General features: G+C 33.0%; 2 protein-coding genes across 4 annotated transcripts in view; one reads left to right on the top strand and one right to left on the bottom strand.

Moving 5' to 3' along the window:
- Positions 1-5,957, top strand: part of LOC108737743 (probable citrate synthase 2, mitochondrial) — a 19,903-nt gene extending 13,946 nt beyond the window's left edge. Inside the window, exons 2-9 of the mRNA XM_018470829.1 lie at positions 1,634-1,795; positions 3,984-4,181; positions 4,238-4,426; positions 4,487-4,686; positions 4,754-4,886; positions 5,243-5,446; positions 5,514-5,618; positions 5,692-5,957. Of these exons, the coding sequence (XP_018326331.1) occupies positions 1,634-1,795; positions 3,984-4,181; positions 4,238-4,426; positions 4,487-4,686; positions 4,754-4,886; positions 5,243-5,446; positions 5,514-5,618; positions 5,692-5,856 (1,356 nt within the window). The 3' untranslated portion in view covers positions 5,857-5,957. The remainder of the gene's footprint in view (positions 1-1,633; positions 1,796-3,983; positions 4,182-4,237; positions 4,427-4,486; positions 4,687-4,753; positions 4,887-5,242; positions 5,447-5,513; positions 5,619-5,691) is intronic.
- Positions 5,958-6,953: 996 nt separating this feature from the next.
- Positions 6,954-16,396, bottom strand: part of LOC108737750 (probable multidrug resistance-associated protein lethal(2)03659) — a 122,059-nt gene continuing 112,616 nt past the window's right edge. The window contains exons 9-21 of one of the 3 annotated variants that reach the window (XM_018470840.1): positions 14,601-15,142; positions 12,459-12,619; positions 11,124-11,300; positions 10,919-11,066; positions 10,709-10,859; positions 9,776-10,006; positions 9,540-9,706; positions 9,328-9,462; positions 9,110-9,265; positions 8,500-8,623; positions 7,875-8,113; positions 7,323-7,463; positions 6,954-7,265 (exon numbers count right to left, since the gene is read on the bottom strand). In XM_018470840.1, coding sequence (XP_018326342.1) covers positions 7,185-7,265; positions 7,323-7,463; positions 7,875-8,113; positions 8,500-8,623; positions 9,110-9,265; positions 9,328-9,462; positions 9,540-9,706; positions 9,776-10,006; positions 10,709-10,859; positions 10,919-11,066; positions 11,124-11,300; positions 12,459-12,619; positions 14,601-15,142 — 2,453 coding nt within the window. In that variant the 3' untranslated portion in view covers positions 6,954-7,184. The remainder of the gene's footprint in view (positions 7,266-7,322; positions 7,464-7,874; positions 8,114-8,499; positions 8,624-9,109; positions 9,266-9,327; positions 9,463-9,539; positions 9,707-9,775; positions 10,007-10,708; positions 10,860-10,918; positions 11,067-11,123; positions 11,301-12,458; positions 12,620-14,600; positions 15,143-16,396) is intronic. The other 2 variants (XM_018470842.1, XM_018470841.1) reach the window with 2 other exon arrangements.

The raw sequence follows: 16,396 nt of genomic DNA, 5'->3' as shown, positions 1-16,396 counted from the left end.
TTACGTTTTACGACAAATCGTTAAACAATAAATTAAGTAAGTGAATGTTATCAAGTCATTTTTTTTTATCTGATAAATTTTAATTCATCATTGTTAACATCGTTTGCGGAAAGCAGTTACGTTGTTTGTAGCAACAAAATCGACAGTGAATAAAATTCTTTTTTTTCTCTCTTTTTTTTATTGAATAAAAATATTTTTTTTCAGGCAGGGAAGCTAATATTGGGCTTGCTTTATACTGACCCTGAATTTGCATTGAGTTTTTTTATACTTACAATTACATATCTTTTATTAATGAAACGTGTGTATATATGTATTTACCCATTTATAACGTTCAAAACTGCGAACTTTAGATTTATTCAATGAGAGTACATTTATTGTGAGTAACGTGTAGTAGTACTTTAATGGTTTTTAAATTTTAATGTTTTACGACTTTTGATGTAAAACATATTCACATCGTTTTATGGAAGGGTCATTACACTGCATAACATCGTTTTATTATGTTTGTGGTTATCGCAACATTAAATTCTAGAAATGTCGACTATCCAGTTGCAATAAAAAAGTAGGTAATGTATATTTAAATACGTACCTATGTCTGCAGAAAAAAGGTACTTGTGGTTTTTCTGTGACATAAAAGAATTCTGTTTGTATAATATGGTAATTAATCATCTGGAAAAGTTAGCATTTGTGGTTTTTACATATGATACTTTCCCTCTAAATACCTACTTTAAATTATTATTAGTAAAGGAACTGTAAAGTGCTTTAAAGGTGCAATCATAAAAATATTCTTAGTGTACTTTTTAATTAGTAATTGTATGTGATATCTGTAAACTTTTAATTTGTTGGTGATATTTTTAGAAAATGGAGCGTAATAGTTTCCATAAATTACTCGTTTATTACATTTGTACACATTATATAGTTAATAGCTCTGGCGATATTAAAGTTTTATTATTCCAGCAGCATACTTATAGCTAGAAAACCTAATTATACACATCTGTAAAAATTAGAATTAGTGCATAAAAAGAGTAAATATTCCATATTATTTTTTGTTAGTAACGATAATGTCAAGGTATGTATGACGTAAAGTTGGCAGCATTTCTTCATTAAAAAAAACTGCTTAAAAAAATAATTCGATAGTAAAAATCCAATTATTGTGTATTCTTGCTCATATAATAATTGTGCAATTAGAAAATGTAATGCCGATATATACATAAATAATTTCAGTGCTACATTTTAAACCGTAAATACAAAAAGAGGCACTTCAAATAAAAACTAAACGTTATCGATGAATATGGGTCAAAAGTGTATGACACCACGTTAAACATCAATTTAGTTTGTTTTAACATACATACATGTGTATGTATTATACAGCGTGCTCCAAAAGTACTCAATAGGCCCACTCAACCAAAAATTACTTTGTTGAACTTATAGTTTGGACACGCTGTATTATTTTATGTAATCAATGGAATTTTATTTTTCGAATACATAAACGTTTGTGGAAATTCCCTACAATAAAACTATAGTTTAGTTTATTTCGGCTATATTTTCAAGGTGAACTGATTGGATAGTTAATAATTGAAATGGAACTAAAGGAAATTTCTTGTAATTACAATTAAATGTGGTAATATTTTTTCAGAAAATTTCCAAACAGTTGACACAAATACTTCGACAACTCAGCGATTCGTCGACAGATCTTAAATCAATATTGGCATCAAAAATCCCAAAGGAACAAGAACGTATCAAAAATTTCAGGAAGCAACATGGGAACACTAAAGTTGGTGAAGTTACCGTTGACATGGTAAGTATTTCAACAAAGCACATTTAACATTAAGAAGTTTGTCCACTTTTCCTATACTTACCAACCCAATCGTATATTAGACATAGGTACTCTATATGCAGATATTTATATATTTTGGACTCCTTCTGATACTAAACATAATTATATAATTAAAGTATAATATAAGTATAAAGTAAATTATATAATTACTATTTTGTTAATTCAATCACATAAATGAAATTATAAGTATATTGAGAATCTTATTTTTTTGGCCACGGTCATAAAATACGTTTGCAATTAAGTGGGAGAAGGGGGTATTGCTTAGCGTGAGGAGATATGACAAGGGGGTAGGAGGAGTCAATTTTATTCTTATTTTCTTCTTCATTTGGCAGTTCTTAAAATTTTTCATTATGATCGAAAGTCATTCTCAAGTACTTAAAAGCCTGCAAATTAATATACGAATAGTAAAAAATTAATGTGTCAGATTGTATTAACTTGCATGCATTTTTAATTACTATAAATCGTTTATAGGAAGGTGGGCTAGCTTTTATGATGTAAGATTTGTTGGGTGTATTGTTGAGTGTGACTTAGCATGACCAAGGGGGGGGGGCAAAATACTGAATGAAGTATTTTATAAACGGCCTACTCCTAAAAAATTTTATTTTTGTATTAATTGAATATACGTACACCGTTTAGTTGCATTTTTTGTAGTTGTATTGTTATCTCATAAAGTCCGAGCCTGTAATAATAATGTTTTGCTGCTTCTGCACATGATTATTATTATTTATTATAGCAATCTCTTATCACTTTTCATGCGAATGGCAGTGTAGGTTGGTTACAATCATTTATTTATTCATTCAGCTCGATTCGTGTGTGCGTTATCAAATGATCGGGATATCCTAACCGTTGCGACATTGAAAATCATACGAGCTGGTGGGTGACCTTTGAAAAGCAAAACCGATGCGTTATTTCACATTGATGATAAAATATACTACATATTTGTATGTTAATGTTAAACGATCTGTTGGACGTCTACCAAGAGCGTGAAAATGCCAAACAACTTACAGCGCTGTTTGTATGTACCTGCACCTTTGTATAGTCGTACTACTCGTGCGCTCATGCTATGTGGTGACCTTGCTTAAATATACAAAAACGTACACGTACTTTAATGATAATGAAACTAATCGTAAAAGTAATTTCTTATACACAACTAAAAAATTATAATTAAGGCTCTTGATCCTATCATGCGTTCAGAAATAGTTAATTTATGTATGAAACATACGCAAAGTATTTCATGTACCTAATAAACTTTTCTCGCATATACGGTATGTCCCAAGAGCGTTATTCTATGCTATGACACCATAATTTAGAGCACACTTAAATACTTGATAATTGTCTAGATGATGGGACCGTCGCTTGGACAGGGGTGGTAGGGGAAAGGGGGTAGAGCGAGGTCCAAGTACTTCATCCCTATTAATAAAAAGTGGGGGAGGTGGAGTGGAGGCGGGAGAGGAGGTAATAAATGTAATAAATTACATTTGCTTTGTTAGATCTCATGATCAGTGCCTAATTGGTTATTAATTAAAGTGTTAATAAAGAATTACTCTTCGCAAAAAATTAATAACTGAATTAGCCAATTTTTTTCAACTACAGAACGTTTTCTTAATTTTCTCTCGGCTAGAAGTGCAGGTTATCATTTATTAAAATGTTATCAGTATTAGCCCATTGTACGTGCCTTATTTTTTGGCTTGCCCTGATAAAATGTATTTGAATACGTAACTTCTAAGTATATTAAGGTGTAATAGATAAAATGCATAACAAATCTGCACTTACAATCTAACTTTTTATTTATAATTTAGAATTTATATTCAATTCGTTGATAAGCATGTATTGTTATCATTAAAGTACTTACGTATCTACATATGGGCTATTTTTATTAGTAGTAAACATTCAACGGTACCAAATAAAAGCCAATATGTATATTAATTGGTTATTTTTAATTTGAATTTGATCTAAAGAAGGCTTTATTGAAATCATTATTACAGTAGATACAAAGAGGGTATTACTATTGACTTGTTTATATGATTTTAAATTAACAGAACGAAACAAATCACAAATGTTCTCTGTTAATAAAATTATTTTATGAAGTTTGTATTATTAAAAATACGATAATAACAATGATTGCATATTCATTATAGTAAAATTTTAGATGTACGGTGGTATGAGAGGTATTAAGGGTCTCATTTGTGAAACTTCAGTGCTAGATGCAGATGAAGGCATCCGATTTAGGGGTTACTCAATCCCAGAATGTCAAAAACTTTTACCAAAAGCCCCTGGAGGTTCGGAACCATTACCAGAGGGTTTGTTTTGGCTCTTAATAACTGGCGATGTACCGACAGAAGCCCAGGTTTGTCTATCATTAATTTTATGTTGGAATGATATATAAAAATATTTATAATTTAGGTCAAAGCCATATCCAAAGAATGGGCGAATCGTGCAGAGTTACCATCACACGTTGTCAGCTTGTTGAATAATTTACCGTCAAGTGTTCATCCCATGTCACAATTGTCGGCAGCAATCACAGTACTCAATAGTGAGAGCAAGTTTGCCAAAGCTTATTCCAGTGGCGTACACAAAACGAAATATTGGGAGGTAAGATGAGATTATATTTTATTTTTTTTTATTTCCGGTAAACTGACTTTTTACGTTAAGACCACTTATGAAGACAGTATGGACCTGATTGCTAAACTCCCTGTTGTGGCAGCTACCATTTACAGAAACAGCTACAAAGATGGTTCTGGAATTGGTGCTATTGACACTTCGAAAGACTGGAGCTACAACTTTACTCAAATGCTAGGCTTCAACAATCCCGAATTCATTGAACTTATGCGATTGTATCTTACAATTCACAGGTACAAAGAATGTACACTATGAATGCTTTTATATTTTGTCACATATAATGAATATTCTTCTTTCTAGCGACCATGAAGGTGGAAACGTTTCTGCACATACTGTTCATCTCGTAGGCTCAGCATTGAGTGATCCCTATTTATCCTTTGCTGCTGGATTGAATGGTTTAGCTGGACCTTTGCACGGACTTGCTAATCAAGAAGTGAGTAGAAATATTAATTTGAATTGAATTAAAAATTGAATTCTACTGACATGTACAAGTACAAAACAAAACAGAGAGCACAACCTTTTGAGGGTGAACAGGCATTTAACACTAGGAAATAAGTAAATAGTTATTTACATTACATTACCCAATGCTCGTTAGTGGTATATCCTTTTTCATGGACTTACCACCTCCAAAACATTGGGAAATCAAATTGTGTTGAAATGAAATCATTTGATACTTTCTGTTACTATTGGTATCAAATATAAGTTTTAATGCACAATACTTTTTTTATTTTTTCTTCTAATACTTCTTTTGTTGTCTTGCAAAGTATAAAGTGATTTTTACATGCTTAGGTGCTTGTTTGGCTTGAAAAAATCCGAAAACAAGTTGGAGATGGCGCAACTGAGGAGCAACTGAAGGAGTTCATTTGGAAAACTTTGAAATCTGGACAGGTTGTTCCAGGTTATGGACATGCTGTACTTAGAAAGACCGATCCAAGATATACTTGTCAACGAGAATTTGCATTAAAGCACTTGCCCAACGATCCCGTATTCCAAGTAAAATCATTTTGTTTTTTGTGTGTATATTGTACAACTAATGTATTTTCTATTTTTATATTTTTAGTTGGTGTCTAAATTGTATAAAGTAATTCCCCCAATCCTACAAGAAACTGGAAAGGTGAAGAACCCCTGGCCAAATGTAGATGCTCACTCTGGTGTACTTTTACAGGTAACAGTCCTTATATTTATTCAAAGAGTTCAGTAGCCTGCATAAGAAACTTTGTTAATGAGATTCTTTTCAGTATTATGGTCTCAAAGAGATGAACTATTACACTGTGTTGTTCGGAGTATCGCGAGCCCTCGGTGTTTTAGCATCACTTGTATGGGATCGTGCGTTAGGTCTGCCCATTGAAAGGCCAAAATCCATGTCCACCGATGGACTTATGAAGAGCCTGGGTGCAAAATGAGACAGGCAGCTTGATTTGCAACCCTTTTAATGAAATTGCGTACCTTGTAGAAATTTACCCTGTATATACATGAATACGAATGACATTACTTCTTAATATCATCTGGTCAATAATTCCATTACGTCGTGACTTAAATATTCACTAATTGATAGTTGTTATTATTAGAAGATTATATCAGCTAGTCGTGCATCATTTTAACTATCTTCTGTTTTATTATTATTATTTTATTATTTTTTTCTTTTTAAACATTTTAACGCATGTACAGATTTATTGTTCGTACACAATCAGTTAGTGTATAATTTATTATTACTTAAATTATTCATTCAAAGTAAATAAACATACATAAAAATACATCAATTTTTCGATGTAAATTAAAATTGTATAAAATTATTTATATTCTATAGTGTGGCTTCTGGAAAATTGACAATATAAACTTTTAGAATATTCGCATTTATTGTAGTTTCCTTCGACAAACCAATTGCTTATACTTTCAATAGAATGTAGTACTTTCAAATGTATGATAATGTTACAAATCAATGCTTTAATTGAGAAAAAAAAAATTGGAAAGTGTTATATATAATTGTATGAAAGGCATAAGGCTTTGTTAAGAGGACCAACGTTTGATCTAAGACGAACCAACGGTAGTAAGTGCCTTCGCGTACGTTAAATTTGATAAAGAAAAACATTTGCGTTTCCCGAAGAGCACGAGAGACTAACAGAGAGGATCCTAAAAGTAGACAAAAAAAAAGTTTTGGTAAGTAGACAAAACCTGGCTACCAGTCTTAAGTAATGCTACTGTCATGCCCCCACACTGCATAAAGTCATGCGCAAACAAGCGAAACCTGTTCCACTTAGAGATACAGTTCAAAGATGTCTCCATAATATTACTTAGGTAACTCAAATCACATACACATGTAGTCGTCACACACACGTTTTTTTTTTCATTTTGGGGATAGAAGGAGCGCATTTTTGATCATAAATCAATTAGTAGGAGGTTTAGAGGTTAAATAAAATACGAATTGTTTAAATGGAAATCCTTTTTGTGTTGCGTTATACTTTATTTTAAATTCTTTTTACAATAAAAAGTGTTTTCAGATTTATTTTATTTGGAATAGATAGATGCAACTATATCCAACAACTTCGTCAAATTTCAGTAACAGTAGTTGTTGAAATAATCGGTTATGACAAACACATATGAATTCTCGCAGTAAGATTTCCGTTTTTGCTTATTGTTATAAAACTAAAAATAAAATTATTTCACCCAATTAATATTTATAATATTTAACGTAATATGCAATGTATTTTTGACAATGTAAGCGAAAACATAATTATTGTTTCCGGCTGTTACTTTGGTCTAAATCCATTTCGTCGTCTCCTTCGTAAGTATCAGACTTTGCTTGTGAGTAACTCTAAGATATAAAAGATAAGTTAGAGGGGAGGTTTGCAATTTTTCTAACTATATTTACTTTTTCTGCTGTCTTTTTTAACTGCTTAGCCATCGATGTTCCCGTTTTTAATACCAGTTGAGATAATAAACCATCACTATTTTGTAATAAAATGTGAGGATGATCAAATTCCACAACATTACCAGCATCCAGTACCAAAATCTAAAATTGCACGTCATATTGTATATGTACTTGTGCATATTGAAACTAAAATCTGCTTTTGAGTAATTGTGTCCAAAGTTTTAAATATAGTTTATAATAAGTTAGAAGTGATTAATAAAATGTGAACGAAAATGCAATTGAAGGTTTGTTATGCTTGAAATGACAAACTCTTTCTTTGATGCAAATTATTTATTTATTAAAAGTAAAATTCGTAAACATAATATACTTGGAGTAACTATTTTAATTTCAACCAACTAAAATTGTTTCCTCTTAAGGAAGGGGGTCAAGACGACTACTAAACCCCCCACCCCATTCGTACTGACGCTTGATCTCGTTTCGTATAAAATTATATGCCTAATTAGGAATCAATTTTCTCGAATATTTCACGTGGAAAGGGTATTATGAACTTACTCGATCAGAATCCATAACAGTAGCAAGTCTATGTGCAATTGTTAAGACGGTACAGTGCTTAAATTTTGTCCTTATAGTTTGTTGAATTAAAAAATCTGTCGTAGGATCAACGTTAGCTGTAGCTTCGTCCATAACGAGTATTTTATTGTTTCTTACAATTGCTCTTGCTAAGCAAATCAATTGTCTCTGTCCAACGCTTAGGTTTTGCCCTCCTTCTGATATTATTAATTTTAAACATGCTGAAAGGCAACACACAAGAAGGAATTGTAGTTCTACATCAAGCAATATAAATACAGAGTGGCCCAAAAAGTACGCAATATGCTCATCGTAGCCAAACGACAAGTTTAATCCAAAAAGACAAAAATTTTTCAAACAAAACTTGTTCCCTATTTCAAAACAGTTTCATTTGGTTTACTATATAAATTGTTCAAAAATTAAAGAAAGTTATAAGGAAAAGCTGTGAAGAATTCTAAAATATGGGACTATGCAAAAAATCGCAACGACTTTTGCATATTGCAAACTTTTTAGAATACGTGGTACTGGTTTACACATGCTTTTTCATACAGGTTTGGTACAAAAACTGGATTTACAACAAAGCCAAATAAATGATGTTTTTATTTATTACCGGCACCATTTATTACTGCGACTTTGATTTCTACGTCAACAAGCGCTGCAACAAGTAGACCATCGTGGTACTCATCAAACGGATCTAAATTGTATCTTAAGGTACCAGAAAAAAGAACAGGTTCCTAAAGGCATGGTGTAAATGACATTATTTTCAAAATACAATTCGTTATTCATATAAGTATTGTAATCTTATCCTTTTTAGGGTTCCGTACTTGGAAAAAAATAACGGAACCCTTGTAGAATCACTTCTTTGTCGGTTTGTCTATGCGTCAAAAGTATCACTGATAAACAAAATCTAAAGAGCAAGAACATTCAATAACTTGAGTTCGGATCGTTAAATTTGGATTGAAGGAACTTTTTATGCTATAAAAAAACTTGGAAATCATAAATTAGTATGTTGTTATAGGCGGGCCCATCGGGCTAAGATGGATACTAGCGATACTTTGATATTCTAGACTGAGTATTCGATAACTTTGTAAGTACACAGGAGGTATCCCACAGGACACAATCGATATTAAGGCGAGTGATAAAATGTACGAGACCCTTGACACGGAAGTTAAGTTTACATTTGACAAATTCTTTAAAATTAAATATGCCCAAACGAATACCTGTGGAATAATTGAAATTTTTTTTCTTAAATCGTGAAGGCCCATTTTGCTAATGTCAATACCATCAATTAGCAATAATCCTGATTCGTATCCTAGTCGAAATAAGGACGAAATTAGAGTAGACTTTCCAGCCCCAGTTCTGCCAACGATACCAACCTAACAAGCAAAATAGTCGTATTGCATCAACTGTAATTGTAATAATAAATTAATATAAAAACCTTTTCCCTGGGATGGATTGTAATGTTGAGATTGTTTAAAACCGGACTTCCTACAACATCGTATCTTAAACTAAAATTTTGAAATTCTAACTTCCCATATTTTGGCCAGGAAGGAGGAGGCTTTTGATCTGGGGTCTAAAGAAGGTTCAGGTAAGAATAGAGTAGGAATTGGAATATTTAGGAGTAATTAATAAATCAATATGTTTTCTTACTGATTCCAATGGTGGTTCTTGTTCAACCTCATAAATGAATTCTAGAACTCTTTCGACTGATGTCATATGACTTTCCACTTCTGCTGACTGTCTCATACCCCATTGGAACACCCCAATTAGTCCAATGGCTTGCGTAATTGCTAATCCAGTACTAGGTCCTTCACCCTCTGTAAATTAAAATCGAAGAAGAAGAAGTAGATGGAATGATATTTAGCGATGCGGGGAACAAAGGCAACCTATTTCCGTAAAAGTGTAGAACAGCGTAACTGTAGTAATATAACAGCAGCAAATTATATCAAGCCAATAACCAAAAGCCCTTGATGTGCTTAAAAAATAGAAGTAAGCACTGCTCTGTATATCCTGAAGTTCGTCAAACTCTTCCAATAAAATCGATTCTTTTCCTTCCGATCTTACCGTTATAAGCCCCTGAATTGTGGCATTGATGTGGGTAAATATGGGACTTCTAGCTAAAAATCGTAATTACTTATCAAACGACAGAAAATAAAATATTGAGTACGAAATTTTAGTCGAAAAAGTTGAGTGGCAAAATTCGTTCTAATGTGCTATTTTGGTAATATTAATAAAAAATAAACGGATGTGACGTAGATTAAAAAAATTGTTGCATCAGTACAAGATAATTTGCATGCAGATCATAATCCTTGTTTGGTATTGTAGCGACCACGAGCGTGATTGTGTGCGATCGGGCATACGTGTGTGTGCGCGGCTTATCGATTCGCCGACTAGCCGCGGGCGCTTTTCTTCATGTGCGCCGTATCTCTAAACGTGTGTGTCGTACCTGCGTTCCGGGAAAGCAATTAAACCGTTCAAAGAAAACGAGACTTCTCCGGACGGCAGGAGAATGTTCCCGAAAGAAGGCAAGGGAGTATAAAAAGGAAGAGACGATCGCCGAAGTGGAGTAGAAATAAATTGACCGTTGCAGAAGTGAATCAAGAAATAAATAGAACAGTGAATAGTAACAGTAGTGTAAATAAATAGAATAATTACCTAAGTTAGTAATAATTAGTAGAAATAAATAGTTTTTGTCGTTGTGAGTCTTAAAAGTTAATTTGTTAAACCCACGAACATTACAGTATAATGCGTTTTGTGGAACATATTGTATTTCTTCTCGCGTTAGTGATACAGGTACATTTTAAAAATGTATAACTTACTAATTGCATCCAGTCTTTTAACACTTCGACTAGTCCTCAAGTAATAATTTCTCAAAGCTATAAACATTACAATAACAAGGACTGTAGGAATAATCAGTAAATAATGGCAAACTCCGATAACTATAACAGCACCGACAAGATTCAAACAAATCTGGAAAAAAAGGGCAAGTTGAAGAAAAAATTATAAATTTTATTCTCTTATATGTATACCTGTATTGTGTCTATAAGAGAAGAAGGTAGAGCTTCATCTATCGCCCCTATGTCTTTCGAAAAACGATTTAATATTCGTCCTGACGGATTCGTGTGAAAAAAAGTCATTTTTGCGTGAAGTATACTAGAAAACATCCTGTCATGCAATCTAAGTTAATACGTATGTTATTAATTTCTTTTAACCAGTAATTTATTTAAGAAGTACCTTACTGCTGCTCTTATACAAACACTATAAAAAATGAATGATCTTGATATTGCAAACGTGGCGTCGCCCATAATTAGAATGAAAAAAACCAAAATGCAATCTTTTCTGGTTAAAACGTTCCAAAATCCTAAGGACTCGGCTGTTCCTAATGATGCTCTTTTTTCTTCTAATTGTGCCCTATGGAGACAATTAAAGAGTACATTAAGAAATAGCACATTATCCTTGACTTCTTAGACAAAATTTACTGTGCCAAATTGCCAAATACCTTAACTAAATGAGTCTCTTAAAGGTCACAAATGCTCAAAGTTAATTTAGTTTTTAATCTCATAGAAAAACTTTAATCAAACTTTCATAATTGGTATTACAAAGAAGTATTACTAAAATAATATACACGTTATTTTAGAAATAATACAAATTAAGTATTTACCAAATATATAGGTAACATAAATATTATACGATCAGGAATCTGATTTACTAGAAATTGTTCTATTTAAAACACACACACAAAATTATTTTTTAAAAACAGTACCAAGTTTTGGTCGGAAATACATTGAATTTATGCCGAATTCGATTTTATTAGGTTTCATCAGCACGCCGTAGGCATTTTCGAAAAATCACCGACCAAATTGAAGGTTCTTTACCATGTACCTTAACCAAATTAATAAGAACAGTATAAGCTAACTTGCTTTTAAAGATCTCCTTCAATTTGTTGGGTGGTTTAACAAGACTGCCTATGTCTAACATGATCTAATAATAAGATCGAAGTTGCAAAATTATCAAACGATCTTTCTAAAGTTTAATTTCTATTTGTATGCAGATTGGATACATAGATAGATATAATAAAAGAAAATACGACGTGTAATTATACAACACGCTACTGAAGTGAAACTTCTTCAAACACACCGGGGTAGGGGTTAAGGAATAGGTTTAATGGTATTATTTGTACACTATGAATTTAAATTTTACACTATACATGCCGGAGTTGCCTGTAACGAACGTTGCATTGAAGCGCGTTCACGGTTCAAGCGATCCCCACTACGAACTCGACTACGTGGCCGAGTTGAGGGGGGACATCCGTTGCATGATTTCGTTACATAGCAACTCGCATTAAACGGACTTACCCTACCGTGCGTAAAGAAGTTTCACTTCAAAAACTATAGCTGAAAATTATCTTTTTCTTCAGAAATTTTTCATCACTTTACACAAATTGCTGATTGATAAACTTGGAAAAATATTAAGAGACAGTCTGCAATAGGTTCCTATTAAGATTTCCCAAAGGGTTACTCAGATATGATCGTTTATTATTTTATGTGTAAATTTTGAATAATTTCTTACCATTTTGCGACAAACAAATCACAACCACTCGCGAAAAATTGTGTAAATAAAAACATCAGCGTGACTATCAATATGACACAGCAATTTCCTCCTGATTTAATGTATTCTTTGTAAACATAACTTCCCATTTTGCCATAAGTACGTATTTCATCGACTTCTTCCTGTTGATTGATTTTTTTATTTATTTAAGGTAAATGTAAAAAGTCGGCCAAGTGCGAATTTGACTAGCACACAAAACATTCCGTACCTTCCAGGTATTTTACATAAATAGTAACAATTTTCAAAACTATTTCTTTTGTTATAGTTGACCTCTAAAAGTTTAGAAAAAGCCTTTTTTGACATTGATCTTTTCACAATTATAGACTCCCTATAACATAATTTACATGAAGGTCTAGTCAGAGACATATTAGAGGCAGAAACAAGAGTTAGGAGGGGTAGAGGTAGACTTAGATTAGATTACTGTTCGCAAATAGTTAAGGATTGGGGTTGTTCTAGTTTTAGGGAAATGCGAATATTAGGTCAGGATAGGAAAGAGTGGAGGTACGTGTCCAACAGTCCAACCAGTCTTAGGACTGACGACCTTATGATGATGATGAAGATGATTTAAATTTATTTGTTTATTTTATAGAAAATACGGGCTTTAATGCAGTATAATTTTTATTTCTTAATTAAATTTGTTTAAAGCAACGTCAATTGGGTTCTTCACGTACTTTTACCTTTTTTCCATATTATTTTTGTATCAAGAAGAACCGTTCTAATATGTATATGCCAATTTTAAATTCAACTATAGGCTTCTTCTTGAAAGTAAAGTTAATAAATGCTAAATCACCATATTTTAGGATACGATTATGATGTTAAACAAAGTTAACTGCATGTGAAATAAAACTTATGCCGCGCTAAAGATCCCATCCTTACTAATATTATAAAAGCGAATGTATGTTTGTCGTCTTTTCACGCCTTAGGTACTCAACTAATTATCATGAAATTTTGTACACACATTGTCAGAAGTACAGAAAAGAACATAGGGTCTCTTTTATTTAGAAAAAATATTGTTTTCGAAGGATAGATAAAAAGTAGTTTTATGTGGTCCATTTCATGCCTTAACTACATACTCAGTCGATCATGATACATTGTAGAGACATTGTCAGGGGTACAGAAAAGGACATAGGGTGCCTTTCATTCAGAAAAAAATATTGTAGTCGATTTCACGCCTTAACTACCCAATTGATAATCATGAAATTTTGCAGATACATTTTCAGGGATACAGAAAAGAACATAGGGTACCTTTATCCAGAAAAAATATGCTGTTCCCGACGTATAGAAAAATTAGTTTTATGTGGTTGTCAATGATCTTTGACACGTATTTACGACATCAACACGAGCGAATCCGCAGGTAAATCCAGTTTTATAAAAAATATATAAATAATTACATCGTTGTATTGCATATAATTATTAACAGAAAAAGAAAAAGAACGATGAATTGTAATATCAATATTCATAAGAAGGGTTAGAAATCGTTTGGATCACTATAGCCGAATATGATTTCTTGAGAATGTCATAATAAATGATATTTGATTTTAAACGGAGTCTTTACATCCAAACTTTCCTACAGAGAATTTAATATGAAAACCAAACTTAACATTACAATTACTTCATATTAAGCGGTTGGTCAATATAGGCGGAGTCATAATAAACGAATTCCACTGTACTTTCCTATAAGTTTGAAAGTTCTATATCAAATATTTTTTGAAATATCAAGATATTGCTCTTTTAAGTGTTTCCAGTTTTCCTTTTGCAGTACGGAACCTCAGAAACAAGTTACCTAATATTTAGTATAATTATAATAATTTACTTACTGGTATAGAAAATACTACAATTGGCGTGATGAGCGCCATCTGTAGTACGATGCTACATTTGAGGATTACATATGCTTCAACAAAGTCCATTTAAAAATATGGATATCTACTTGTTGAAACGAATCCCGGCGTAGCTCACCTCAACGTGATAGGCACGTTACCATAATCTGTGTTCTGTCGGAGCTGCCTGCGACGCGCTGATGAGATCCAAAAAGATCGAAATCGCGATCCGCGTCTGGCAGTTTCGACAGAATACAGATCACTTCGAATTATTTTATTTACTTACTGGTATAATTGTTGAAGATTGTTTGCCAACTAGACTTAAACTACGCGGTTGAAGTCGTGGTTCGGGTGGTTCGGAGTAAGTTTCAGTAACGGGGACTGGCGTCGTGTGAAGTAATCGAGTGAAATTAATTCCAGACGATTCGAGTTCATTATAAGTCCCTCTGCCCAATATATTCCCATCCTCCATAACAATTACCTGCTGGGCACTTTGTAAAAATTGTAACTGATGTGTTACCAATACGACCGCTTTCGATTTTAAATAGCCCGTAATGCAATTTGTGAATAGTTGCAGAGCTACGTTAGGGTCTACCGCCGAAAGGGGGTCATCCAATAAATAAATGTCGGCTTTTTTGTAAACAGCACGGGCCAAATTAACCCTGGCTCTCTGACCTCCGCTTAAAGACGCTCCACGTTCTCCAACAATCGTCCTGTCACCAAACGGGAGTAGGGTGAAATCCCTTATCAGAGTGCATACCGTTACCACTTCTCTGTAACGGATCCTATCGAAATATTCACCAAAAAGTATGTTCGCCCGAACTGAACCTGAAAATACTTTTTATAAACTTACTGAATGAAACTTTTAACGTACAAACTGTGCTAGGTACTAGAGATTTTTTGCGAAGATGGTTATTTGGACAATAATATTAAGATAATACAAGAATATTTAGACAAAGGCCCTCGCCAAATGATACAGCTAAGTAAGTGCGGAAAATTTGATATTAACAAATTATTGTTACAAAATAAGTTTTGTCAATTTTGCGAGAAAATCATAAGTTAAATTTCGAATAAAAGGTAGAAGTAAAAGCTTTTGCTACCTTGATGACTTAAACCTCGATAACGTAATAACCTCTATAAACATAAAATTTTGTGTTTCCTTCCCCTAGGAGTCCAAAACCTCTATTACTTAAAATAAAAACCCTCTATAACTTAAACGAATAATTTGAGTATCGCACCTCAGTAAGCAGTGAAAACTGGTTTGAATCGGGAGAAAGTCTTCTATGTAAAAGATAAAAAATTGCTGATTTAGAAAAATGCTTGTTTACATGGTTTAGACTGTGTAGAAATATGTAAAAACATTAGTGTTAATTGACCTATACTAAAGGAAAAAGCTGTTTGCTAAATCACTGGAAATCCACAATAATTTTGAAGCTTAAACTTAAACCCTTAGTAAGTAAAAACCTCAATAACTCAAACTATTTTACGTTTTCCTTGGTCTTTATCTTATCGAGGTTCTACTGTATTCAGCCCTACCGATTTCTGATTTACTTGTGAAGTGTTGAAAGTTAGCAAATGTAAAATGGTTCGCACAATAACGCAGAAATATTTTCATTTTCTGCACAAGTGGCATGGCTGCTCCAGGTGTTTAGGGGTACGCGCCAAGAAAATGGTCCGTCAACCACACGACATTCTCCTCCTCAAATCTAAATAACGTTTTAAAATCTGATTCTCGTGATGTACGTTTTGATTTGTAGTATTTTATTGTACGTAAATGTACTATATCGGCCATAACGGGCACTACACTGGGACCACACAAGTAAAGATTATTTATACAAGTCGTTTTAGATAGATTTTAACACAAAAACGGTCCTACAAATACATCAATTTACGTTACAAGGATATGAGTTCTTCTGGTTTTAGGAAAACGCGGCATGGCCTAGAGGTCTAGACCATTGCTTAGCATTCGGGAGGACGCCGGTTCGATTCCGGGTCCGTCTGCCTTGGTCCAAGTTTTTCTGTGGTTTCCTTGGACCACTTAGGCAAATGCTGAGGCAGTAATATTCCACAGATAATCTTTCA

Source organism: Agrilus planipennis, unplaced genomic scaffold, assembly GCF_000699045.2.
Source record: "Agrilus planipennis isolate EAB-ADULT unplaced genomic scaffold, Apla_2.0 scaffold105, whole genome shotgun sequence".
Lineage (NCBI taxonomy): Eukaryota > Metazoa > Arthropoda > Insecta > Coleoptera > Buprestidae > Agrilus > Agrilus planipennis.
Note: the sequence above shows the minus strand (reverse complement) of the source record. Positions and strands in the feature narration are given on the sequence as shown.